The sequence below is a fragment of the Orcinus orca genome, chromosome 3, assembly GCF_937001465.1.
Source record: "Orcinus orca chromosome 3, mOrcOrc1.1, whole genome shotgun sequence".
NCBI classification, from domain to species: Eukaryota; Metazoa; Chordata; class Mammalia; order Artiodactyla; family Delphinidae; genus Orcinus; species Orcinus orca.
Genome location: NC_064561.1, coordinates 69,360,147 through 69,388,000, shown reverse-complemented (window position 1 = coordinate 69,388,000; position 27,854 = coordinate 69,360,147). Strand labels below are relative to the sequence as shown.

General features: G+C 41.8%; 1 protein-coding gene across 6 annotated transcripts in view; it reads right to left on the bottom strand.

Annotated features, from left to right (window-relative positions):
• SIL1 (SIL1 nucleotide exchange factor) overlaps positions 1-27,854 on the bottom strand; it is a 305,088-nt gene that overhangs the window by 68,850 nt on the left and 208,384 nt on the right. For all 6 annotated transcript variants that reach the window (XM_049708080.1, XM_049708077.1, XM_049708079.1 and 3 more), the window contains 3 exons: positions 19,722-19,842; positions 12,484-12,583; positions 3,906-4,097 (listed from right to left, as the gene is read on the bottom strand). In XM_049708080.1, coding sequence (XP_049564037.1) covers positions 3,906-4,097; positions 12,484-12,583; positions 19,722-19,842 — 413 coding nt within the window. The remainder of the gene's footprint in view (positions 1-3,905; positions 4,098-12,483; positions 12,584-19,721; positions 19,843-27,854) is intronic.

The window sequence follows — 27,854 nt, the reverse complement described above, 5'->3', positions numbered from 1 at the left end:
AGATGGCTACTTATCAAGGCTGGTATGAGTCCCTAGCAGAGCAAAGCAACACAGCCCAGAATCACAGAGGTTCTATTCTAGATTCAGTTTATCTTCATTACTACAAAGATAATCCAGGGTATTATAAATGCTGACATTTATATAAGCACTTCAGCCTTTTCAAGATGTTTTCTCGTTTGTTATTTCACTGGAGACGAGGAAGAAAAGAGTCACTCTGCCTACTGCACACCCAAGCTCCAAAATCTGGACCCTGCCCAGTATCACACAGGAGAAGGCATGACCAGAGCCTGGGTCTGGGGCCAGAACTTTTCCCAGGCTACCCTCAGGATTGGGTGGGACAGGTGGAAAGGAGCTCAAGGTAGAAGCAGGGAGCACATAAGGAAGGAGGCAGTAGGGAACTATGCCAACACTCAGGAGGGAAAAAGGGAACCAGAAAACTGACAAGACAATGAGATAACCAAGAGAATAAAGAAAGGGAGAAATGATGGTAACTAACTGAGGAGTCACATGAGGGAAGGCAAATACACCACCCCAGGGTGGATGGGGCAGACAGTGGCTGTTCCTTATAAATAACTCACACACTGTTCCACACACATGGTTTTGCTTTTCACAAATCTTGTTTAATAATTCAAACATGGCTGTGAGGAATCCTTGGGCAGATCTACTTTGGGTCCTTGAAGCCCATGGCTCCTCAAAACCGCCAATCAGTAAGTCTAGAATAGAAGTGGACTAAGTAAGTTCCTGGCAAGAAGAGTCCTATCTTCCTCAAAGCTAGTACTACATCACCCTAATTCCTCATCACAACTGGAACTTGAAGCCGAGCTATGTCTTCTTTAATCCCCTGGTGCAATCACAACTTAACACTGCTGCAGGAAGCCCGACATACCAGCCCAAACCACCTTATCCATACTTCTACTCAAAAGACCAATCACCCAAAACACTTATGACTCTTCTGCCAACAGATCAAGTTTGGTCTCCATGCGGGAACTGGTTCCTGGACTGACCACAGGCTAAGTTTGGTGATGTCCAAGAAACTGTTAATCCCACCCAGTGACCCATGAAAGCAGAATGGGTTATCAACCTAGAGATGACACTGCAGGGTGACCAAAGAACCTGCAAGGGAAATAAAATTTGTTAGGGCCCTGCTAGCCTCCTGTGTACTCACTCCCCCTAGGTAAGATAAGCTCTTATAAAAGGTCATTTGGCCTTTTATGCTGCAATTAAAGAGCCTGAAGCCTGATACCTAAAGATCCATCCAAGTATGTTAAGATGAGAAAAAATAAAAGTTGTCAACATCAGAGCAGGACTGAGCTGGCCAATAACCCCCAGGATCCTTAATCCTTTAAATATCTATAACGGAAAAGCTGTTGGAATTTTTGGTTTTTACCCTGGAGAGAAAGACTGGAAAAAGGAAAGAGAACCCAGGTCCATTTTCTTTCTAAAAGGATCACAGATCTGTTATTTGAGGCCTGAGAAAGAGTTATGAGCAGAGAGAGATGAAGAGGCCACCCCATAATTCCTGCAGATACAGTACACACTCATCCTCTCTCAACACAAAGGCTGGCAAAATCCTAAAGAAAGAATGTCTTTTAGCCTAGTTTATAGAGAACAAGGACGCTGTCGTGCGTGGGAGGATGCTGAAGATCTATGTCTTGATGAAGATCTCAAACAAGCCTTTGATTATGATTACACAGACTTCCCAGGCCATCATCGCCCCTAGTCTGGATTACTGCAATAGCCTCCTATCTGGTTTTCCTGCTTCTACCCATGCACTCGGCCTACAGACTAATTCTCAACACACAGCCAGAGGGATCCTTTAAAAGTAAGTCAGATCAAATGCTTCTTCTGCTCAACATCCTCCAAACAGTGTCTGTCCAATTTCATTCTTTTCCACAGCCAACAAGGCGCTCCATGATCTCCCTTCCCTTATCTCTCCAAGTTTTACCTACTTCCCTCCCCCTTCTCTTAGCTCCCGCCACATTATTGTACCCCAAACACACTAGACATGCTCCCACCTTTAGGATTCAGTACTTGCTGTTGCTCCTGTCTGAAATCTTCCTTCCCAACACTGCCAATCCTTAACCTGCTCTACTTTTTATTTTTGAATAGTACCTATCACCTTCAAACATATTATATATAATTTACTTATTAGTTATGTTTGTTGTCTATCTGCCTCTTCTAGAAGGTAAGCTCCAATTTTGTTCACAAATGTATCTTAAGTGACTGGAACAGTGCCTGAAACTTAACAGGCGTGCAATAAATTAACTTATTCAATAAGTGCATGACCTCTCTTGGCTCCTTCCACTTATATCCACCTATTCTCCTCTGAGCTTCATTCAGATGGCACCAGTATCCTGTGAGTAGCCAAAAGGTTTAGAGCACAGAGTTTAGGGTCAGACAGATCTTGTTGCAAATCCCAGCTCTACACTCACTAACTGGCTGACCTTTGGCAATCACAAATGTGACCTGTGCTTTATTTGCCTCAGTTATAAAATGGGATTAACAGTAGTACTCCAAAGGCAGGTATGGAAGTCAATGAATTAATGTGTACAAGGCACTTGAATATGTGCCTAGTATATGATAATGCTCAATAAACATTAACTATTACAATTATGGCACAGGTCTTATCAGTCATTTCCCTGCTTCAAACTCCCCAATGGTTCTTAGGATCAAGGATAAAATCATGAAGAGAATGATTTTCCAAACCTCACCTCTCTGACTCCCTAACCTTTCCACTTTATCTGTGCCACCCCACCCACTGGTCTCTGTGCTCCAGTCACTCCAGTCTTTTCCAGGTCCTCAATCTCACCAAGTTCTTCTCTGACTCAGAATTTTTGCACATGCTGTTTCCTCTGCCTCTAATGCTCTAATACAATGGGGCAAACTTTTCCTGAAGGGCCTGAAAGTAAACATTTTTGGCTTTGTGAGCCATGTGGCTCACTGCCACTGTAGCAGTAAAACAGTCAAAAGCAATAAAACAACACATAAACAAATAGATGTGACTGTGTTCTAATAAAACTTTGTTCACAAAAGTGGGCCATAGTTTGTCACCCCCAGTTCCAATCTCCCCTCTTTGCCTAGTTAACCCCTAATCATCCTTTAATGCTCAGCCTAAATGTCACTACTTCAGAGAAGCCTTCCCCAGCTAGGCTAAGTTCCCCTGTTATATATTCACACATTACCCTCTGGAGCCCTTATCGCAGTCTTAAATTATCTCATTATTAAATTGTTAATTTTTTCATTGTTCAATTGTTCATTATTTAATCACTCTCACTTCCAGACTATAAGCTACATGGAACAAGTACCACATCTATTTTACCTCTGCTGTATCCTCAGTGTTGAAAAATTAAATGAAGTAACACTCCAAATGAAAAAGAGCTTGCCTCTGGTCTGTAAGAAGATATCTTACTACAACAGATATTGGCCTAGATTAAAAATGCTATATACCAGGCTTCCCTGGTGGTGCAGTGGTTAAGAATCTGCCTGCTAATGCAGGGAACATGGGTTCGAGTCCTGGTCCAGAAAGATCCCACATGCTGCAGAGTAACTAGGCCCAGGCGCCCCAACTACTGAGCCTGCGCTCTAGAGCCCGCGAGCCACAACTGCTGAAACCCGTGCACCTAGAGCCCATGCTCCGCAATAAGAGAAGCCACTGTAATGAGAAGCCCGCACACCACAACGAAGAGTAGCCTCCGCTCACCACAACCAGACAAAGCCCGCGCGCAGCAACGAAGACCCCACGCAGCCAAAAAAATAATAATAATAAATAAATATTTTTTTACAAAATGCTGTACACCTTGAGAGAGAAGGAAAGATGGTGACAATATTTTCGTAGGGCCTTGGGCAGGGGGTGTTATTTTTTGGAGCTGTTAAAAGTCAGACTGACAGTCAATGAAATATAATACCTGATGGACATAATATTCAAGATCAAAGAGTGCCGCAATCTTCTCTTCCAGGCTGGAGTTGGAACTATTGAACTTGTTGATCAGTCGTACCATAATCTGCATGTCAGTCTCAATGACAACATTCAGCTCCTCAAAGTCCTTCTTCAGCTCCTCAATGGGACGGAACAGCCGTTTAACTTTGGCCTGCCTTGCCTAAGGAGAGTAGCAAAGAGATGGTTAATCCTCAGTTGAAGACATCTCCCCAAGACTCCTGTGGTCTACCATGGATGCCCATCCTCAAAGAACTGCTGCTCTAGGAGGCAATCTTCTTTAATCTGTACTATCAAAAGTCCTGATACTTTCCAAGATGCCCAGAGAATAGAGAGCCCTCAGAGTCTACCCATGTAGCCCTCTGCCCCAAGAACACACTCAAGATTTTCCAAGGTTCACCTAACTCAGTATGCCTTCCAATGTTCAGAAGAATGTCAAGTCTTCTTTTTGTAATCACTGAGGTCAGGGGAAGCAATGCAAGCTCACTCTCCAACCCCTAACCTCACGCGGGAAAGCTGAGGTCTAAGACGGAATAATCCACACCTTGGTTCTCTTTTTTCTACAATCATAGGATATCTTTGCTTTGCCCCTGCCCCATCCAGCAACATTTTAGGGAAACCCGGATGGAGGAAACTGTGGGTAAAGAGCTGTCAGAGTGGGAGCAATTTGCTGATGAAAATTAAATCTCTGTCATTACTGTCAATCTAACTACAGGTGTACAATTTGTTCAACTTTTGAAGTAGCTAAATTACTGTATGTACTATAATCAAGTCTCAAACAATTTTTGCTCAGTCCCTCCCCACCCCCCACACATATAAAGATTTTAAAATGAAGTTATGTTGGAGGTGAATAAGAGGCTTTAATTAGATATTTTATACATGTGATACTTTCTGTTTTCTTCCCAATTTTAGAGGATAGTGCTTATAAAGAGAGTCTGAAAGGTCACAGTGGCTTATGTCTCTATCTTCCAAGAATAATTAAAAGGCCCGAATATTTATAAAAGGCAGGATGATGAGCAGCTGTCAGCTCCAAATTGCTCATCTATTACTTGTGGGTTTTCTCTCCAGTTACAAGGACTCCATAGAAACACCAACCAAAGAAATGAATCAGTCTCTCTTAAAAAAAAACCAAGTTCCTAGCAGAGCAATCACACCTATGCGATGCCATATTCTCCTTTAGGCTAAACAGTGAAATGCTCTCCTTACACCCAGCTAGAGGACTCTGGGTGGCTGCCAAAGGCCAGGCAAAGAGGTCTAGGAAAGCTGAGTCACTGCCTAGAGCTGTGGGATGACAGACAAGTGAGCAGGATAAGAAACTAGTCACCTCTGCCTCACAAAAATGATGCATGCCTGGCCCTTCGGAAGGCCTTAACAAAACAAAACTTTAAATTTTGCAGTAATTATAAACTCAAAGGAAATTACAAAAATAATACACAGAGTACTATATAGCCTTCATTCAGCTTCCTCCGATGGTAACATCTTATGCAATAACAGCACAATGTCAAAACCAAGAAAGTGACATAGGTACAATACTATTAACTAGACCACAAGCCTTATTCAGATTTCACCAGCTTTTACATGTACACATTTGCATGTACGTGTGTGCATCATTCTCCACAATTTTATCTAATATACAGATTCATAACAGAACAATCAAGTTACAGAACTGTTCCATCACCATCAAACAACTCCACTGTAGTCCTCTGTAGTTGCACCTCATCCTCTCATCCCTTGCCTCCTGTCCCTATGCCCTGGCAACCACTAACTTGTTCTCCATAACTATAATTCTAGCATTTGGTGAAAGCTATACAGACAGTTACACAGTCTGTAATTTTTTGAGATTGGCCCTTTTACTAAACTTAAGGCACTTGAGATCTATCCAAGTTACTGTAAATATCAATGGTTTGTTTCTTTTTAATGCTGAGTAGTATTCCACTGTATAGATGTACAGTTTGTTTAAACATTCACCTGTTGAAGAATGTTTGTTTCCAGGTTTGGAGTATTATGAATAAAACCGCATGAACATTTGTATAAAGCTTTTTAAAAAAATAAATTTGGGGGCTTCCCTGGTGGCGCAGTGGTTAAGAATCTGCCTGCCAATGCAGGGTACGTGGGTTCGATCCCTGGCCCAGGAAGGTCCTACATGCTGCAGAGCAACTAAGCCCGTGTGCCACAACTACTGAGCCTGCGCTCTACAGCCCGTGAGCCACAACTACTGAGCCCGCGTGCCACAATTACTGAATCCCACGCACCTAGAGCCCGTGCTCTGCAACAAGAGAAGCCATGACAGTGAGAAGCCTGCGCACCACAACAAAGAGTAGCCCCGCTTGCCACAACTAGTGAAAGCCCTCACACAGCAATGAAGATCCAACACAGCCAAAAATAAAATAAAATTTAAAAAATAAACTTAAGTTCTTATTTCTCTGGGATAAGTGCCCAAGAGTGCAATTGCTGGGTCATAATGATAAGCATATGTTTGGTTTTATAAGAAAGAGCCCAACTATTTTCCAGAGTAGCTGAACCATTTTATATTCCCACTAACAATGTATGAAAGATCCAGTTTCTCCACATCCTCACTAGTATTTAGTATTATCATTTAATAGTAATAGATACTGCTATCTATTACTATCTATCTAATAGATAGTATTATCACTAAATAGTAATAGATGTATAGTGATATTTCATGGTGAATTTAATTTGCATATCTCTAACATCTAATAACATTAAACATTTTTTCATGTGCTTATTTGCCATCTACATATCCTCTTTGGTGAAATGTTTGTTCATGTCCTCTTCCCATTTTCAAATTGTTTGTTGGTTTTTACTGTTAAGTTTTGAGGGTTCTTTATATGTTCTAGATAGATGCAAGTCTTTTATCAGATAGACAGTCCTTGCTTTGTACAGATCTGATATGCACCAATTTCAACCGCAGTTTAAATAATACTAGTCTCCCAACATGACTCAAACTTCAGTTGCCATCAATATATTTAACTTTAATTGCATTAAGTACCAACTTTGCTGCTAGCTCTTCAGTCCATAAATCACTATGTAAATAACATAAATGCCAATCATGAACAGTGGCTGATCACATTTATTTCAAAATCTGACAGTGAACTATCACTGTGCATCCATTATGCAGTTCACACACAGATGTCAAGTGTGTGGTTATATGGCTTCCTCACCCTCCAAGGACAAACCCATGTAACATTTCATAAAAATGGATAATCAAAAGAGAGAACTGATCAACAAAGTTGAAAGCGCAGCAAAGAAACAAAAAGTGGTAACTCTGGTAGTTGAACATATATTACTAAACACACATGGAATTACAGATGATGTCATAATTTTTGCTACAACTATCAAAATAATTTTAAAACTTCAAGAGAAGGATAGTCTATTATAGTCTCCCTTATTTTTATTCACTCCACTGTTCTTTCTTCCCAATGGTCCATGTTTTCTTCTGTTATTATTTCCTTTCTCTTTGAAAAATATTCTTTAGTCATTCTTTTAGGTAGGTCTGCTGGTGATAAATTCTTTTAATTTTCTTTTGTGTGAGAGTGTCTTGATTTTCTCCCTGACACTCCTGAAGGAGATTTTCATTGGCTACAGAATTCTGAGTGAACAATTTGTTTTTTTCAGCACTTGAAAAATATGCCACATATTTTTGGCCTTGTGATTTCAGATGAAAAAGATGCTGTCATTCAATCATTATTCCCTATTGATAGTATGTGGTTTCTGTCTTGCTACTTTCCAGATTTTTTTTCTGTCTTTAGTTTTCAGAAGGTTGACTGTGATGTGTCATGGTATTGATTTCTTTGAATTTATCCTATTTAGAATTCACTCAGCTTCATGAATCTGTGGGTTTATATCTTTCACCAATTGGGGGAGTTTTCCATCTTTATTTCTTTGATTATTTTCTCAGCCCAATATTCTTTCTCCTCTCCTTCTGAGACTCTGTGACACAAATCTTAGATTTTCTGTTATAATCCTACAGGTCCTTAAGTCTCTGTTCATTTTTTTTTCAATCTGTTTTCTGTTACTTAGATGACTTTTTATCTGTCTTTAAGTTCACTGATTCTTTTCTTTCTCATCTCTATTCTACTAGTAAGCCTATCCAGTGATTATTTTTCTAATTTTCAGTTGTATTTTTCAGTTCTAAAATTCTATGCTGTTCTTTCTTATGTCTTCTATTTCTCTGCTGAGATTATCATTTGTCTCAAGAGTGTACATAACTGCTTGAAGCATTTTTATGATAACTGCTTTAAAATTCTTGTTTGATAATACCAACTCCTGGGTCATCTCACTGTTGGCATTGGTTAATTGTCTTTCCTAATTCAAGTTTTGATTTTCCTGGTTCTTGGTATGATGAGTGATTTTCGGTATACTAGGCATTTTGAGTATTAAGTTATAAGACTCTGAATTCCACTGAAACTTCCTTTACAGTAGGCAGTCACACTGTTTAGGTTTAATATGTTGGTTCTGGTCTTGTACAGTTGTGACCCCAAGACAATTTAGTTTTCACAGAATTTGCAGTGTTATTTTGGTCTGCTTCCTGTGTGTGCTACCTAGAGCTAATCTAAAAACATGGGCAGTATTCTAGTTCCATTCTCAAATCTGCTGTGTTAATTCTGGTCAGTTTCTCTTGTGGGTTACTAGGGAGCATTCCCAGAACTTCATATGCAAAATTCCTTTCTCCATCTCCCTTCCCTCCAAAACCCTACCACCACTCTTCTTGTTAGGAGAAGGAAGAGCATCACCTGCCACTGCTGCACACTCAGCATTGGGAATGGAAGCCCTTCCTTGGCCTCTACTGACATCACCTTGGCAGGGTAACTGAAGCACTGCCTCATCACTGCTGATCTGAGGGTAGAAGTTCGGGCTCCTCACTTATCCCCATTAACACTGCCCTGGAGTAGAAAGCCGAATGCTGACTTACGCTGCCTTGTTCCCACCAGATGGAGGGTAGAAGTACAGACTCTCCATTCACCAGCCCTCCGGCATCGCTGAAGCTAAGAGAAGTGAAAAACTACCTTGGTGCTGCCAGGGAGGGGACAGACATTCAGGTTCCCTTCTTAGCCTCTGCTGACACCACCCCAACAGAAAAAGCAGCCTGCTACACACTTGGTCTCTACTGGTACTACAGCAGTGGGAGAAGCAGAGAATAGTCTTCTACCACTGGGCAGAGAGTAGAAATTCAGGCTCTCTGCTCAATTCTCCCTGACACCACCTTGATTGAGGTAGAAGAGCACTGCCTCACACCATCTATTGCCACCAGAGGGGGTGCAAGTTCAGGCTCCCCACTCAGCTTCTGCTGACACCACTCTGGTGGAGGAAAGAGAGTACAGCTTTGCTATATTACACCAAATGGGAGGTGGAAATATAAGTTCCCCATTCAACTCCCACTGGCACTAAGGGAGGTCTTTGGCTAAAGCAGAATAAGTATTGTCAAAAAGTTTTTTGTTCTATTAGGCTGCCCTTTTCCTAGTTCTATCTTATGAAGAGCAGGCCTTTCTTAGGGCCTTTTCTCTATCTGTACCTGTTGCTATTTCCAAGATACGGGCTTCTCCAGTGCCCATTCTGGGATACAGAGAGGGCAAAAAGAAAGCCAAGGAACTCACTGCCATGTCATCCCTGAAATTCCAAGGTCCCTATCTAATCCACCTTCTTCTTCTCACCTTTAAAGTCTTCTTATATTTGCTTTTAGTATTATGTCCAGGATTTTTAGTTGTCCTGAGCAGGAAGAATAGGGAGAAATGAGTCTATTTTATCTTGTCCAGAATCAAAAGTTTAAGAAGGCCATATTTGGGGGACCTCCTGGTGTTCCAGTGGTAAAGAATCTGCCTTCCAATGCAGGGGACGCGGGTTCGATCCCTGGTCGGGGAACTAAGATCCAACATGCCGCGGGGCAACTAAGCCCACGCGCCTCAACTAGAGAGAAAAAACCCACACACCACAACCAGAAAGAGAGAAACCCACGTACCACAATGAAGAGCCCGTGCGCCACAACAAAAGATCCCACAGGCCGCAGTGAAGATCCCTCGTGCCACAACTAAGACCCAATGCAGCCAAAAATAAATTAAATAAATAAATAAATATTTTTTAAAAAGAAGACCATATTTTTTAATGGAGCAATTTATAGGATATAGGTAAATAACAGCTGACGTGATAAAACATAAAGCATCAAGCAATTTGTATGATAGTAGGGGGATAAAGAGATCAGGTTCAAAAACAATGGCCCAAATGTGTTGGGTAAGACAGAGATTTTCCACAAAACAAGGGACTCTGGGAGCTTTGCTGGTGGCGCAGTGGTTGAGAGTCCGCCTGCCGATGCAAGGGACACGGGTTCGTGCCCCAGTCCGGGAAGATCCCACATGCTGCGGAGCGGCTGGGCCCGTGAGCCATGGCCGCTGAGCCTGTGCTCCACAACGGGAGAGGCCACAACAGTGAGAGGCCCACGTACCACAAAAAAAAAAAAAAAAAAAAAAGCAAGGGACTCTGGGAAGGACTGATTCACTTAAATCTAATAAGTTACCAATGGTTATAATGGAATTGATGCCCTTCTCCCAAAAAAATCAGGTAAAAAAAATTAACTCAATTGGTTGAGATATGATACAATATCTCACAGTATTGTCTTTATAAATAGTAAAAGTACATCCTGTACTTGCAAGTCACCATGCAAAGATTTTGTTTAAAGATTGATAAACAAAAAGTATTATGGTATCTGCAGCCAGGAGCTTGAGACATGTAAAAAACTCCCCAACCTACTTCAAGTTAATTTATTTGCCAGTCCCAATGCATTGGCAGGGAGCTGAGTCAGTCCAGGAAGGATACAAATGAAAATGAGAAAAAGAACCTAGGACCCAGCACCTCAGTGAAGGAGCTAACAACCTAAGTGCCACAGAAGTAAAGAAACAGTGTGGCAGCCATAAGTCAGAAGTGGCAGCTGACTCAAATCAGCTGGTACAGGAGTGTCATATTTGGCTACCATTATTGGGATCTCCCCTTGCACAGGGAAAGAATTATTTTTAATAGCAAAAAAAACAGCAACTGAAAACTTAAATAATCTCTTGCTTTTACATTAAAAAATATTTTCATAATATTCATACTTTTCTACACTAACTGAATTAGGGGTAAGAATGTCATTAAAGAGAGCAAAGAGAAGAGACAGGGGTGCAGTGGGTCTTCCACCCACAGAGAAAACATGGAACAGGGGCCAACTTTTATGTTCCTATCTGCTCCATGTGGAGCTCATGGTGAGAGAATGAGTGGGAATGAACCCAACCCCTGGTCACAGGAATACCAATCTCTGCTCCAGGCACCTAAGCATGCACTGCTCTCCTCTGCTGGCCTCACCTTCAGCAGGCAGGGGATTTGCTTTTCCTCACACCTCTCCACCCACACAGTTAATACACCTGCAGTGGGATATAATTTTATGCATCACCTTCCTTTACCACAATTGCTGCCATCCTGCTACTCACCTTCTCATACGACATACACTCTCCACGTTGGGAGATGAGACTTTGGTAAGATGAGTAAAGACATGGAGACTTGGCCTGCATATTAACCCCTCCTCCTGAGGTCCTCTCCAACACACACACACACACACACACACACACACACACACACACACACACACACACACACACAGTCCATCTGTCTCAGAAATACTTAGCTCTGAAGGATCTGAGGGACCTAAAGCTTCCTCCACTAACACACAGGCTGTCAAGAACCTGGTGTTGCCTTTCCAAGATACTGCCAGAATTCTGGGGTGAGGGCAGAGAAATATAATACAAAGCAAAGGGGCTTGTGAAGAGGAGAAGGGGGAGGGAGAACTTAGAAAGGTCTGCAAGGCAGACATTGGAGGAGGTTCTTTCAAGGACAGGACTCAAGTGGAAATGTAAAAACTGATTTGCAACATTCTCTGGCTATCACATGAGCTCATGATCCATCTAAGAATAAGACTTCATTCTGATAGGTCGGGATCCATGAGCCATCCCAGACATTAGAGGCGTAACCAAGGGGCTACAATTCTGCCTCTTTCTCCTTTTCAGTCCCTTAGCTTATAAACAAATTTAGAGCTGGAGGAAACCTCAGCCATCTGTTGTACATTTAAGGAATTTGAGGTCTGGAAAAGGTTTGCTATATGTTCAAAGGACTTGGGCCCCTTCCTTCCTGGTCTAGGTCCTCTGTCCTTTAAACTTGTGCCTAATCCAAGTATAAGTGAAGAGATCTGGGTTTTAATCTCTATTCCCCTCACTGATGTCTGTGGTAATGCAGAGTATGGCTCTCTCTGCTTTGTGCTTCAGTTTTCCCAAATATGTAATGGGAAGTTGGATTCTAACGTAAACGATGACAGAAAAGTTCCCAGCGTTTTTTTTAAGAGTCTGTAAAGGGTTACTTATTTGGCATTAACTTACTTGGCTCTTTAAATTATTTTATAATATTATTGTTATTATTATCCCATGTTCACTGCTAAAGCTTCAGGAGACAGTGATTCCCTTCAAGGCCATTCTGCAGGATGACATGAACTCACTATAAACAACATCACAAACCTTGTCTTCCTTTGAACTCTCCATATCTGCCCCCTCCTTGAATTTTGCCAGTGCGCTCTTGAGGTCCTGAGATGTATAGGTATTGGTGTTGATGTCCAGCCTGTCCAAAGAGAAGTTGAGAGTCACAAGGGGGGCACCATCTTTCCCAAGAAAGAAAACCCCTCTGGGTGGCTGGCACTCCAAAGCCAGCTAATCCAGGCCAGCTCTAACTCAGAGCACACTATCCTAACTTTGCCGTGGGTCAGCCAGAAGTCTAACAGGGTGATCTCACCTTGAAGCTAGAGGAGGAAAGAGCTGAAGATGGAGTCACTTCATGAAAGAGGAGAAAATGGCATAAGGCAGACAGAAGCCCACCATGGACAGAGAGCTCTCAACCAGCTACTTGGGCAGAACAAGTCTAGAATGACTGTGCGATGCTGCTCTCTCAGTACGTGCCAGAGTAAGACCTCCTGGAGGATGCTGGGCACAGACAGAGGAAATAACATATACCCTATTTATATTCTTCTAGGAAAGAGACCAACAGGGACCTGAGCCCCCCAAGTGTGTGCCTGACCTGATTTGACGACTCAGTCTATCTTTACAAAAACAGGTTGGATAAATTCATACCCTTAAGACCAACCCCTGAGCACAGAGTACATGCAGGAGGTATGAGTCAACCTGACAAAGGAATGAGTTTGAGATACTGAGAACTAAAATCGAGGCCAGCCACCTTCCATAGCCAGCCTCCAAGGACAGGGAAGAAAGGAACCAATGTGGACATAATGTCAGGAACCTGGCAGAGACTAGAATGGTATCCTCACAAAGAGCCCTGGAGCTGATCCAAGCCACAACAATTCATCTTGACTGCAGAGAAGGTATTCATGGGGTGAGGGGGTGGAAGGCAGGTTTTGCCACCAGCACTCACTTCAGTTCAGTTAACAGAGGTAAGAAAAAGAGTGGTACATACAGACTAAGGGAAGCGTAGAAAGTGAGCTGTGCATGACAAGACTGTCCAGCTGGCAGGGCAGGGGGAGGGAGGAATCCAGATATCCCTGGAGATATATCAGAGGCTGGGGAGGAAGGGGCTACTGGACTACTCTCTGTTCCAGGCGAGATGAGTACATCAGTCTCATGGTCCAAGATCCTAGCCAGCCTCAGGTCTCATGAGAGGTACTCACTCAGTCTTTGATTCATCCTAGAGACCCCTTAGGGCCCTCAGAAAAACACTTGACTTCTTTAAACCCCAGTCCTCCTAAACTAATTAATAATAGCTAATCACTCCCATTTACAGACTACTTATCCATGTGTCAGGCACTATGTTAACCCTTTAGAAGTAATATTTCATTCAAATCATTACCACAACCCTACAAGGTAGGAAAGAGAACCCCTTTCCTGTCAGAGAATCACCCACTGCCAGCTGCAAGAGGATGCCACTGCCCTGACCCTTACCCCTAGGAGGGAGTTACGTATTTAGGGCTATAACTTGAGCAGATTATCTCCTCCTTCCTCCAATACTTGGTCAGGATTAATCCCGTCATGTCTGTATATCTGTTTACTGCCTAAAGTCCCATTCTTCAGGCTATCCATCATCACCCACTCTCAGCCCCAACTGCACACACAGAAGTGTGCACATGTGTGGGTACACATGAGTGTGTGCACACGCACAGGCACACATACAACTATCCTCAGCTGCTATTCTCACTTTATTCTTCACTGAGAAAAACAGATGTTATCAAGAACTCCCTCACCTTTCCATCATCCACTCTATACACCAACCTGCACCTAAATCTGTATTTTCTGCTTTCTCTACTATTGGAATGGATGACAGTGTCCCTGCCCCTGCTGAACTTAGGCTAGAGATCCCACTTGCCTTTTCAAAAGCTTTAACTCCCATAATTATACCACTCCCACCTGCCTGCATCATCAATTTTTCCTTTGATTGGATTATTCCCATCAGCATACCAACACTCCTTTGACTCCACAGTCTCTAATTATCATGCCATTTCCCTGCTCCTGTTCAGATTAAGTAAAACTTTATGAACACATTGTCTTCATTCACTATCCACACCTCCTTGAATGCTATTTACGTTGCCATATGCATTAACCTGGATTTTATTCCCACAACCCCACTAAAACTGCTCATCAAAATTCCCAGTAACTGATGGTCAAATCCAATGGACTCTTCACTAGTGCCATGTTCCTCAACCACTCAGCAGCATTTACACAGTTCACCCCTCCCTCCTTGAAACACTCTCCTTTCCCGGCTTCTTGTTGCCACACTCTCCGGGTTCTTCCTCTTCCTTACTCCTTCTCTGTCTCTTCTTGTTGGTTCCTTATCTCCTACCTAAATCCTATATGCTGGAACACCTCAGAGTTCAATCCTGGACAATCTTTTCTTCTCTATCTCTACCCTCTCACCTAAATATTTTAAAATATCTATCAGGCAGTGATGCCCAAATTTACATCTTTGACCCAAATCTCTTCTCTGAGTACCAGCCAGATTCCTGTACAACTACTGATATATCTTGGATCTCGGATATTTAATGGCCACCCCAAACTTATTACATCTAAAACATAGGTCTTGATAGTTCTCCCCATAAAACTGTCCCTCTCTCAATCTTTTCTAGTTCAATAAATAGTACCTTCAAGTACCTAGTTGTGCAAATCCCAAATGAGGCTTTACCCTGAACCCCTAACCCTACCCTTTTTCCAACCCCTACATCTAAGTCGTAAGCAAGTCCTATTGCTGCTACCTCCAAATTAAATCTCCAATTCATCCACTCTCCTTCACACACCATAGACTAAGCCACCATTATGTTTTGCCTGATCCACTTAAATGACATTCTAATCGTCTCTGTGCATCTTTTTTTGTCCACCTTCAATCTATCCTCCATATACATAGCAACTAGAATGATCTTGCTAAACTACATTACATTAAATGACTCTCCCACCCCAAATCCTCCAATGGCTTTCCATTACAATTCTACTTAAATGAAGAACATTTAACATGCTCCTCAAAATTCCACATGATCTGGCCCCTCATAGCTTCCCAATCTCATCTCATATTAGTCTTCTTCCTTCTCCTACCCTCTAGTCAACCTGATCATTTTCCTGTTTCTTGAACTTGACAAAGCCCTTTCCTCAACCAAGCCAGAAAATCTTCTTGTTTCTTCTGCCTGAAATGCTCTAACCATAAACCTATAAAACTAACCCTCTGCATGACTAAATGCCCCTCATACTTCAGGTCTCAGTTCAAACATCTCTTTGAGAAGGCCTTCTCAAACCATCCTATCTACAGTTACCTCCCTCAGGGACTTATCACCTTATTTCTTCCCTAGTATTTATTATAATCTGTAATTACCTTACTTGCATACTTATTTCTCTCTTTTCCTGCCTGCCAACCTCAATAAAGCTAGCATCTTGCCTGTTTTGTTTACTACTGTATCCCCAGTGCCTGGCACATAGGCACTCAATAGGTCTTTTGTGAAATGAATGAATGGAGTAAGTAAATGGTCCTGTCCTTGGCCCACTCCCTTAACTACTATACCATATTATACCGTGGTAAATGCTCAACCCAAAATGAAACAACTTGGATGCAGTTTGTCCCTTATCCCTCTAAACATAAGAGGATGACTCAAAAATCTGGTTGTTCCAAGGCAAAAATAGAGATGTACTATGGAGAGATTGACAGGGATACAGACTAAAACCAGTGGAGACGGCAATACCTAACACACAAAGAGGAAGAGGAAAACCTGCTGAGAGCCAACTATACACTGAACTCAGGTAGTGCCAAGAGAATCTTCTGGGACAAGTCAGAGTCAGGAAACCTCTCCCAGGCTTTAGAACCCACAGGAACTGTAGCTCTAGGTAGCAGTGTGGCCAGTCACACATCCAGCAGCTCTAATGGAGAAGCTGCCATGGATTAGGCTGAATGGACTATTCCCATCTCTCTCTAGCCAGTGGTTCTTTCTTTTTTTTTAATTTACTTATTTTTATTTTTGGCTGCCTTAGGTATTTGTTGCTGCGCGCGGGCTTTCTCTAGTTGCAGCAAGCAGGGGCTACTCTTTGTTGCGGTTTGCGGGCTTCTCATTGGGTGGCTTCTCTTGTTGCAGAGCACGGGCTTTAGGCACGTGGGCTTCAGTAGTTGTGGCACTCGGGCTCAGTAGTTGTGGCTCGCGGGCTCTAGAGCACAGGCTCCGTAGTTGTGGCACACGGGCTTAGTTGCTCCGCGGCATGTGGGATCTTCCCGGACCAGGGCTCGAACCCGTGTCCCCTGCACTGGCAGGCAGATTCTTAACCACTGAGCCACCAGGGAAGTCCTAGCCAGTGGTTCTTAACTTTGTGGGATCACCAACTTCTTTGACAATCTGATGGAAAGCTGTGGATCTTGTTCCCCAAAACAGAATTAAGTCAATAAGCAAAATATTATAACAATTTTGAAAATTAGCCCTGCCCTTTGGCCTATGTTCCCATTCCAGAACTAAAGAGGCAGGAAGACACTGTAAAGTGGAATTAAAGGAGCACAGGATGAGGTCCACTCCATGAGAAGGAAGTCACCACCAAAGGCAATCAGAGACTCACTGAGCTCACAGCACTGAACACCACCTTGTCAACGCCTTTGGGCTTCTGTTCAGACAGGTTTGCTGCTGGCTATAAATGCTGAGAAGGAAGAAGACATGTCCAGCATATCCTGGAGGCTATTCCAGGGCAGAGCCCTCAGAAACGTTCCAAAGGAGAAAAGCAAAGAGGCAGGAGTAGGGACGAATATTCTTCTCTTATGGTGTCTCTACTACAGACCACATGGATGGCTCTGCTTTCTAGTATAAAAAGACAGGAGCAACAGACAAAGCGATAAGTGCTCCTACTGATGATCTATGGTCAGGTATTGGAGAAATCACTTCCCATAGTATTAAAACCAACAAATAAAGAGCTCCAAATTCATCAAGTTCCTAAACCAGGAAAAAATAGTCTTAAACCAGGAAAAAATAGTCTTATTCAGAAAATAAGACTTGACTTAGATGTGAGAAAAGACTTCCTAAGTACTTTGAGACACTGAAAAATGTATGTATAAGCATGCTAGGGATGGAGGGAGGTTGACAGGGGTTACGACAACGAGATTTGATTCTTTCTTCGATGGTTCTGAGAAAATAATCATCATATAACCTGGGTTAATCCAGGTTCAGGCCTATATGGAGAGATGGGGGAAAGTAAAGATCCTTCCCACTTTGGAGTGACTATAAGGATGACAAATAGCTCCTTATCTATCATAATATAAAGTTGAATTTTCCAACAGTGAAAAATGCCCAAATCTGAATAAGCTACTTTGTGGGCTTGTGAGTGCCACATGGACAGGATGGATGACCTTTTGCCAGGTATATAAAAGAAAAGACTCAGGTAAAAATTGGGTCTCTAAGGTAACTTTCTGCCTCATATCTAACTGCAAAATATTGTTAAAATAATAAAAATCCAAGGACTGAGTAACACTAACCCCACTCAGTAATCCATGATTGATTCCCAATACTTACATAAATAGGCATATCTCAGAGATATTGAGGTCACTGTTCCAAACCATCGCAATAAAGTGAATATTGCAATAAAGCGAGTCACATAAATTTTTTGGCTTCCCAGTGCACATAAGTTATGTTTACACTATACTTAGTCTATTAAGTGTGCAACAGCATTACGTCTAAAAAAAAGTAGGTACCTTAATTAAAAGATATATGACAGGGCTTCCCTGGTGGTGCAGTGGTTGAGAGTCCGCCTGCCAATGCGGGGGACGCGGGTTCGTGCCCGGGTCTGGGAAGATCCCGCATGCTGCGGAGCGGCTGGGCCCGTGAGCCATGGCCGCTGAGCCTGTGCGTCCGGAGCCCGTGCTCCGCAACAGGAGAGGCCACAACAATGAGAGGCCCACGTACCGCAAAAAAAAAAAAAAGATACATGACAAAAACCAATACAAACCAAAAAACCAATTACAATAGTAACATCAAAGATCTATTCATCAAAGAACTAATCACAGGATCACCATAACAAATATTAATGAAAAAGTTTGAAATATTGTGAAAATTACCAAAACGTGACACAGAGACATGAAGTGAGCAAATGCTGTTGGAAAAATGGTAGCAATAGACTTGCTCGACACAGGGTTACCACAAATCTTCAATTTGTGAAAAACGCAGTATCTGTGAACTGCAACAAAGTGAAGCACAATAAAACGAGATATGCTCGTATTAGAACAGGGACAGCAAACTATTTGTAATAATCAGATAATATTTTAGGCTTTGTAGGCCTTATGGGGTGATTTTCCTAACTACTCAACTCTGTCAGTGTAGCAAGAAATCAGCCATAGACAATACCTAAATGAGTGAGCATGGCTATGTTCCAATAAAACTTTATTTATGGACACCAGAATCTGAATTTCAAATAATTTTCAGTCATGAAATATTTTTCTTCTTCAATTTTTTTCAACCATTAAAAAATGTTAACAACAACCTAGCTTCTGGGTCATACAAAAAAAGGCAGTAGTCCCAATATTTTGCTTCAGGCCATAATTTGCTGGTCCTTGTGTTAGACACTTCATGGCTGGTATTTATACGGACCTTTCAAACTGCACAATTCCAGCAGCCCCTGCAACCCCATGCCTCAACCTCCTTCTCCCTTACACAGGAAATAGCAAGCAAAAAAACTTGGTAATTCAAGGCAAAAAACAGAAAAATAGAGACTACGAATTGCCCAAAAGCAAATAATCTAAACTGATTATTAAAAAATAAGGCAACTCTTACCATTGGAGAACTTTTGAAAGCCTGTTTTAATACAGAATAACAAGAGGAAAAGTTGGTCTGAATTAAAGACTTTAAAATGCAATTTTATTGTTCACCAAGGAAGTATTACTGCAAAGCAGAAGGCCTAACAGGCCTGTTTTAATGAATAGATGACTCATCTGTAATCAGTGCATTAATTGTTGAGATTCAAATGGGTACTCTTAAAGTACTGGGAAAAATGGCTTCATTTTTAAAGCAGGTTAAGCATTCCCCCTACAGCCTTTTTTAAAGTATCAACTTGCTTTGCAAACTATTTCTTTCCAAAGACCATAGAAGTAAACATCCATAAAACCCTGACAGATTTATCACAAATTCTAAGCTATTAAATTTCAAAAAATTTAAAGTCATGTGTATTTGGGTAAGAAACAATACATTGTCATTACTCTCAGTATTACAGGGTCAATGCTGTCAGTCTCCCAGTCCCTAGGGTTGACACTATACCTTTTGCCTTTTTTCAACCCTTTCAAATTATTTCGAAGCTTGTCCTCATCTTGGAGTTTCACTTCTCTTGCCCCAGTCTGGAGATTCAGCCGCACATGGGATCCTGCAGGAACAGCATGACCTAAAAGCCAAGAAGAGAGAAGACTTATGACCTATACAGTACCTGGAGGGACACTGCATGTGAAAAATTCCTTCAAGCGAAGTGCATAGCACAAGTTATCTTGGAAAGATGAGGTAAACCCCGAGCATAAAAGAGTAATGATGTAGCAAGAATTCAAGTTTTCTCAATTCTGGCAGGATCATAGCAAACTCCAAGTTACACCAACCACTGTGCCTCCATCAGAGAACCAAGGAGCTGGGGAAACACCACTCCAAGACAAACTGTTCTGTTCCTGCCATCCCACTTCAGCAGGGAGTTTCTATATCTTTGCCTAAGAACTAAAAGGGAACTTGAGTACCTGAGTGTATGTGTATAATGATCCACTTCTAACCTCAAACCCATCCAAAATGCCTCAAGGATTTTTTAAAAAGGTATGTTCAGAGTAGAATGGGGAAACCTATCTCTGGGGAGGCTCCCTGAATTGGGGGTTAAATGATGCAAAAAGTGAGACCCAGACTGGGAATAAAGGGAATCCCAAATAGATGGTGCCTTTCGTGCAAAGACTCAGACACAGAAACTGACAGGCTGCATTCAGGAGGCAGGGAGCAGAAGAGCTTGGAAAAACTGGAAGGGCTGTGGAGGCTGCTGTCTTGATGTGCCACTGGAACCCCAGTTTGGGTAGGAAAATAAAGGTAATGGTTGAGGAAGTTGGTTCTGGGAAGAGATGAGGCCAAATACTGGCAAGAACAAGAAACTGGTAACTTCTATCCTATTCCTATGATCATGGGGCAAGAGGTAATTTTTTTTTAGCATTAATTCCATCTCCAAGGGAGTTCCCTGGTGGTCTAGTGGTTAGGATTTGGTGCTTTCCCTGCCGTGGCCCAGGTTCAATCCCCAGTCCGGGAACTGAGATTCCACAAGCCGCGCAGCACAGCCAAGGGAAAAAAAAAAAAAATCCTATCTCCAAATGTATGAAAGGGAGAGATTATCTCAACTGGAGAGATCCAAAACCAACATAACAACAAGAGTATCTTCCCGGCTGAAGGCTAAGTAGGTCATCCTTGATCTTCCCTCTACTTTAAACCCCATATACCCAATCTCCCAAATCTGGTGTTTCTCCTGCCACATGTCTTCTTTCTTCTTGAATGCATACCTTTCTCTCTGCCCTCCCCACCACTGCCCTTCTCTGAACCATCACCATCTCTCTTCTGGATACTGCCAAAGCCTTCTAACTGGCCTCTACTATCTCCTCTTACCTCCTAATCAAACTGTTCTTTACAATGAATGATTTTTTTTTTCTTTCAAAACACAAATCTGACTATGTTATTCCCCTGCCTCGAACCTTTTGATGGCTTCCTACTGTTCTTAAAGATGAAAATCTTCTTGCTGGTCAATGAGGCCCTTTTTAGTATCTAGCTCCTTGCCTGCGTCTTCAAACTTGTCCACTCCTCGTTCCCCATGTTCTAGGCCACACTAGCCTTCTTCCATTCCATGAAAGGAACCATGCTCCCTCCTACCACAGGGCCATTCCACCTGCTGTTCCCTTCGCCCAGAATGCTCCTTCCAACCCCAGCCTCCATCTCTTCATTCTTCCAATCCCAGCTAAGAGTCGCTTCCTCTCTGAGAGGCATCCTCTATTTCCCCAGACCAGATCTGGCTTCCATCTAAAGGCTTTCACACAACACCATGACCCGTTTTCTTTCTCTTTCCTTCTTTCTTTTTTTTTTGACCACCCCATGCAGCTTGCAGGATCTTAGTTCCCCAACCAGGGATTGAACCCGGGTCCACAGCAGTGAAAGCACCTAGTCCTAACCACTGGACTGCCAGGGAACTCCCTGCCATGACCCTTTTTCTTAATAATACTTACCACAATCAATAGTTACATCTTAGTTTATCTTCAGGGTCTATCACATATGCAAGCATATAGTAAACCCTCAATAATTATATATTAAGTGAAAAATCAAAAATGGAAAAGAGAAAATCCTAGCTTATCTAGAGGTGTGTGGAAATGCTAACAAGGATTTTCACTAGGACAAGTAGATTCATAATAATTCATAATAATTAGTAGTCACAGTTATTTTTAGTAGTAATTGTACTAATAACAGTAATAATAATATCTTGAATTTTCAGACTTTTGAAATTAGAAATAAAAAAGAGAAAAAGTACATGACTTTGAAAGTTTCAGAACATAACAGGTTAGACTGTGCTAAGCTGGCCAAGGAAAAGACTAGGATCTTATGTGAATCCATTTATTTTATTTGGGGAAAATTCCAAAATTAATCCCTTCACATAAGCCGCCACAGGGGGCAAGAGCAACCACAATAACATTAACTTAAAATACAGGTTACGCTCATTTAAAATACATGAAACCAGCCACAGCAGCAGTGGCAGAGGCAACAGAAAACACAGTATTTCAAATGTTTTCACCCCATTGGGAAAAAGGCCAAGTTAGAGAGTGTGATCTGACCTGCTTCCTTCTAGGGCCTCTCTGAAGGGACCAGAACACTGGAGAAGAACAAAACAGAGGCCAAAAGTCACCAGATACATGCAGGGATTGGGCGGTAGAGGGGAAGGGGACAAGCAGAAAATAAGACAGGAATCCAGAAAGGCAAATAGGCCTGCAAAGACTGCAGTGTCAATTTCCCTAACCCTGGCTCCCTGAGGGGGGAAAAATAGGTGGTAGACTGCATCATTGTCACCAGTTCTGTTCCATCCACCCCCGTTACCATGTGACCTCAGAGTCCCTCCTACTAGCAGTAGAGTGTACTTTCCCAACCTTTGACTTTGGACTTGGCCTGTGACGTGCTTTGGCCAGCAGGATGTTAGGAAATGTGCCACAGATGTTTGAAATGTGCTTGTGTGTTTGGCTTTTCTCTTGGAATTGTGTACACTGTGAGAAGAACATGCTCTACTAGCATTCTGATCCAAGAAGGATGAGAGACCCATGGAGCAGACCTGGACCCAAAGTGCAGACTGGAGATGAACCCAACTGAGCCCAACCACAGTCAGCCAAGTCTAGCCTATCTGCAGACATGTGAACAAGAATAAATGACTGGATACCTTTTTTAACTTTTTACTTTGAACTACCTTTAAATGTACACTTGCAAAAATAGTATAGAGAGTTTCCATATATCACTTACACAGCTTTTCCCAATGTTAATATCTTATATAGCCATAGACAGTTACTGGGAAATTAACACCAGTAACCAAACTAAAGATCCTTTTCAAACCTTACCAGTGTTTCCACTAAGGTCCTTTTTTGTTCCAGGATCCCATAAGGCCTTTGGTTGTTATTTCTCCCTAGTTTCCTGCACTCTACAACAGTTCCTCAGTCTTCCCTTGTCTTTCATGACCCTGATACCCTCAAGAAATAAATACTTATCAGTTATTCAGGACTGTCTGGTTCTTGTGATGATTAAACTCAAATCATGCCACCTTGACAGAAGAACAGAAATTATGTCATGTTCTTCTCAGTGTATCATATCAAAAGGTTCGTGATGTCAACATGTCTTATACTGGTGATATTGGTCTTGATCAACTAACAAAAGTAATCTATACTGAGCTTTTCCACTGTGGTAAACAAAAATCATGGCAAACTACCAAACTGTAGAAAACAGTCTGGCTGTTTCTCAAAATGTTAGACAAAGAGCTACCCTATGAACCCAGCAATTCTTCACCTAGGTATATTCACAAGAGAACTAAAAACATATGTTCACACAAAAACTTGTACATGAATGTTCACTGTAGCATTATTTGTAATAGCCAAAATGTGGCAACAACCCAAATGTCCATCAACTCTGAGAAATGAACAAACAAAATGTGGTCTATCTATGCAGCAGAATACTATTCAGCCACTAAAAGGAATGAAATACTTCAAATCATTAAACTGTATCTCAATAAAACTGGAATAAATAAATAAATAAAATACACAGTAACTTAAAAAAAAGGAATGAAACACTGATATATACTATAACATGGACGAACTTTGAATGAATTAAACTAACTGAAAGACAGATACAAAAAGTCACATATCATATGATTCCTTTCATATGAAATGTCCTGAATAGGCAAATCAACAGACATAGTAAATTAATGGTTGTCAGGGGCTAGGGGAAGGGAGGAATGGGGAATGACCACTAATAAGCATTGTTTCTTTTGGGGGTGATGAAAATGTGGTGATGGTTACACAATACTGTGTGTATACTAAAAATCCCTGAATTGTTTAAAAAAAGATCATGGGGGAAATATTCTAAGATTATACAAATCCTCTTTTTCCTCAAACCTTTGCACACCATTAGAGGGATCCGTTTGCAACAATTACCACTGTGGAGACAGTCTAATAGCAATTTTCTACTCCCCTCCTTCCTTACACATTTATTAATTGAAATTTCACTACAAGGAAAAACTGTTGCTCCTCCATCTACTTAATTATTTGCTTTATCAATATGTTCTCATGGATATTTTATTCTGTGAGTTATAATGCAATATTATCATTATTTTGTTGCTCAAATTATTTCAGCTTTGGCAACTAGGAGCTCCTTCAGGTTAGCTCTTGTGTTCCTTTGGCAAGTCCCTTTCCCCCATGATTTTCTTTTTTCAAGTACTTCCTTACTTTCTGGATCCATAAGATACTCCAAGTTTATCTTGCATTTTCCTTTTCCCAGCCCTGGAATCAACCATTTTTCAAGGAGTCCTAGTTTTTTATTGAAGAACAGTCTTTAGAAACCATGATCTGCATGATAGGTGTGTTCACTACTACTAGGTTGTCATTGCTTCTGGGCACTCTCTGGGTCAGAGATAAGAAATTTATATGTGTGTGTACATATATGCACATATACACATCTGTATTTCTACATCTATTTGTCTGTGGACCTCTTAAAAACTACAAGATTATACTGATACCTCAGATTCCAATCAGCCCCACAGGGTTCATCTCCCCCATTTCCTTATTTGCAACTTCTTTCTCCAATAGTGAGAAAACTGGTTCTTTTTACCTGCAATATTATATTTATTGTTCAATACTAGTACACATACAAAGTAGTTTCAAAATTGCTAACCCATACCCCTGTGAGAAACACATTTGACAAACTAGATTACAGCATTTACATACAGCTCCTTTGTCTTTAATTTTACAGTATCTAGTCAAAGTTATCATTTCACAAGGTCATTTGGTTAGTTCCATTCTTCCCTACCCCCATCAGTATGATTATGTTATCAATTTGGTTCATTTGTTAGTGTCTGTGTTCCACTTTGTTGTTTCCATTCCTCCACATCCTGGTTGGTTCAATTTTTTATCTGGGGGCATATGAAGGGTACGTGAACTATTACTATGGTTCTAAGAGTCAAAGCTATACAAAAAGAAATTACTGTTGTTTTAAAGCTGAGTTTTGAGTGGTTTGTTTATTGTGGCAATTCATTCCAGTGGTCTGGAAACAAGGAATTTAGAAGTGTCCAATATAAAAAAGAGTTCTTTTTTTCTGAAATTACATCATTTCTATCTTTTTAGTGTTAAAATGTCCTTTTATAAAATGACATAATGATGATGGTGGATGATAGTGGGTTGTTTCTATGTTAAGGCCCTTAACTCAGCAAAGTAAAGAAACTGGCCTTTGGTCCAGTTCGGACTTTGGTCTGAACTTTCGTTTAAAGTTTTCTGGTCCATGAAACACCATAGTCTAGAAACCACCCATCTATTCTATCAACATTCCCTAGGAGGTTTGAGAATTATTCCCATGGTACACTTTAAATTACTGAATTTTATGGTATATAAATTTTATCTCAATAAAGTTGTTTTAAAAATTAATTTCTTTGGATATAGCAGTACTTCTTTTGAATCCCAGGACAGCAATTAGGCTATCAGATATAGGACAAGGTGACAGCAAGTATTCCTAAGGGCCAAGAAAAAGCTAAGTTCAGAGCCTAAACACAAACCCAGAAGGATAGTTCTGGGTAGGGTAGAAAGAAGAAAATGAGCCTAGAAAGCCTGAGGCCATCAAACACCTAGGCAAGAGGAATACTGGTAGAAGGGCAGGTAAGAAATATTGATCCAAGATGCAGAAGCCAACTCAAATGCCCATGGGAGGCAGGCAAATAAGAGAGATGAGTAAGGAAGGCCATCTGTAAGACAACAGGGAGTGGTGAGGGCTGAGAAAAAAATGCCCCCTCTGAAAGCATTCAAATTTTAAAATACAAAAGCTAAACAAAACATATCTATATATGGAATTCAGCCCACAGCCAATTTGTGACTACTGGAAAAGATGTTTCACCTATTGACAAATCTTGCCTGACTCAGTATTTGTCCCAACTCACCCAAGTGCCCAGTGATTAGAAACTTAGCCCTCCTGGGCTCAGAGTGGCAGCATCCTCCTTGGGTAGTGCCCACAATGAGCCTGCTGTGCAGTCCGACTGCCCTGCTTCAGTGGAGACAGGGCCAATTGAGATGCATGCCACAGTGCCCTGGTTTCTGCGTTGGCATCAGATGCCTTGGGAGTTATATGTCTTTGGGAGGTGTCTCTGTAGGCTTTTGCCTGGAAACCTCCCCCTCCAGGGACTTCTAGGCTCTTTCAAGTCAAACCTGGACACAATGGCAGAAAATCAAGGGCTGCCGTGGCACAGCCTGCTCAGATGAGAGCTGGCCATGAGACCATGAGCACTGTAACTCTGCTACCCATTCAGCTCTTTCTTTGAGGGCCAGGTAAATTCAGGCAAATTCCTTTTTATTTTTTAATATTCATGCCCTTATGTGTCAAATGACAAGAATATATCGTGTCTGCTTTCACTAATGTGTTAGATTGTTGTGAAGAATAAATGAGAAAACACTGTGTCAGTGCTCAGAAGAAGTTAAAAGTGCTTCAGGAAACACAGCCCCAAAAAGGTAAACGTCGGGGCTTCCCTGGTGGCGCAGTGGTTGAGAGTCCGCCTGCCGATGCAGGGGACAGGGGTTCGTGCCCCGGTCCGGGAAGATCCCACATGCCACGGAGCGGCTGGGCCCGTGAGCCATGGCCGCTGAGCCTGCGTGTCCGGAGCCTCTGCTCCGCAACGGGAGAGGCCACAACACTGAGAGGCCTGCGTACCGCAAAAAAAGAAAAAAAAAAAAAAGGTAAATGTCAACCAGAATGAAACAAAGACATTTTATTTATCAAGTCCTGTAGGTATGTGTTTTTTAAAAGAAATTTTTACAAGAGTAAAAATTCCCAATTATGCCGAGTTTCTAAAGGGCAGGGACCAATTACTTGTGCCCACAGCTCAGGCTCAACTCCAGGCACACAGTAGGCCACCAGAAAGGTCAGCTTGAATGCCAACCCCCTGGCCCCCACTTCCAAGACCAGAAAGAATAGGAGGAATATGGGACAGGAAGCAATGCCACTCACCTCCAAGCTCCTAACCAGGGCTGGTCAGAGCTGAGACTTTACAAGCACAGTTGCCATGGCTACCACAGCCCTATCCTCCTGCTTTTTTATTCAAAAACCCCAAACAAGTCCTGGCAAGATCCCTGCCTCACACAAATGAGCATCTATCCTGTCTCCAAGGCAGGACTTGAACTGAACCAGCAACAAAAAAATGTGCACAAACCTCTCTAGGGTGCTGAACCCTGAACCAATGCTTAATGTTTTTTGAAGGGAAACACAAATGGAGACCTTTTTTGTAAGCAGCAAAACACAGAGTGAACCAGTCTGTACTGTCATTACATTTATGCATTTTCTAAAAGGACTAAACAATGGCAAAATGAGAAAAAATAAAAATATTCTCCAAACTGATTTTTTACTCTGCTGTAATCTACAGTCTGGGCAGGGCCTTAGAAGAGTTCTCTGGCATGGCTTCCAAGCAAGGGTGGAAATCCATCACCTGCATTAAAGCCCTTCAGATCAAGAGACTCCACAGTCTTCCTCTGGGAACAGCTATCCTCATAGCTCCCATCACATTCCAGAACTACCCTCCAAAATTTTATCTGCTGTGACCTAACCAATGTCTCCTTTCCAGTTCTCAAGAAGGACAGACAACAGCTGGGCACCAACCTCTGTACACAGAATTCA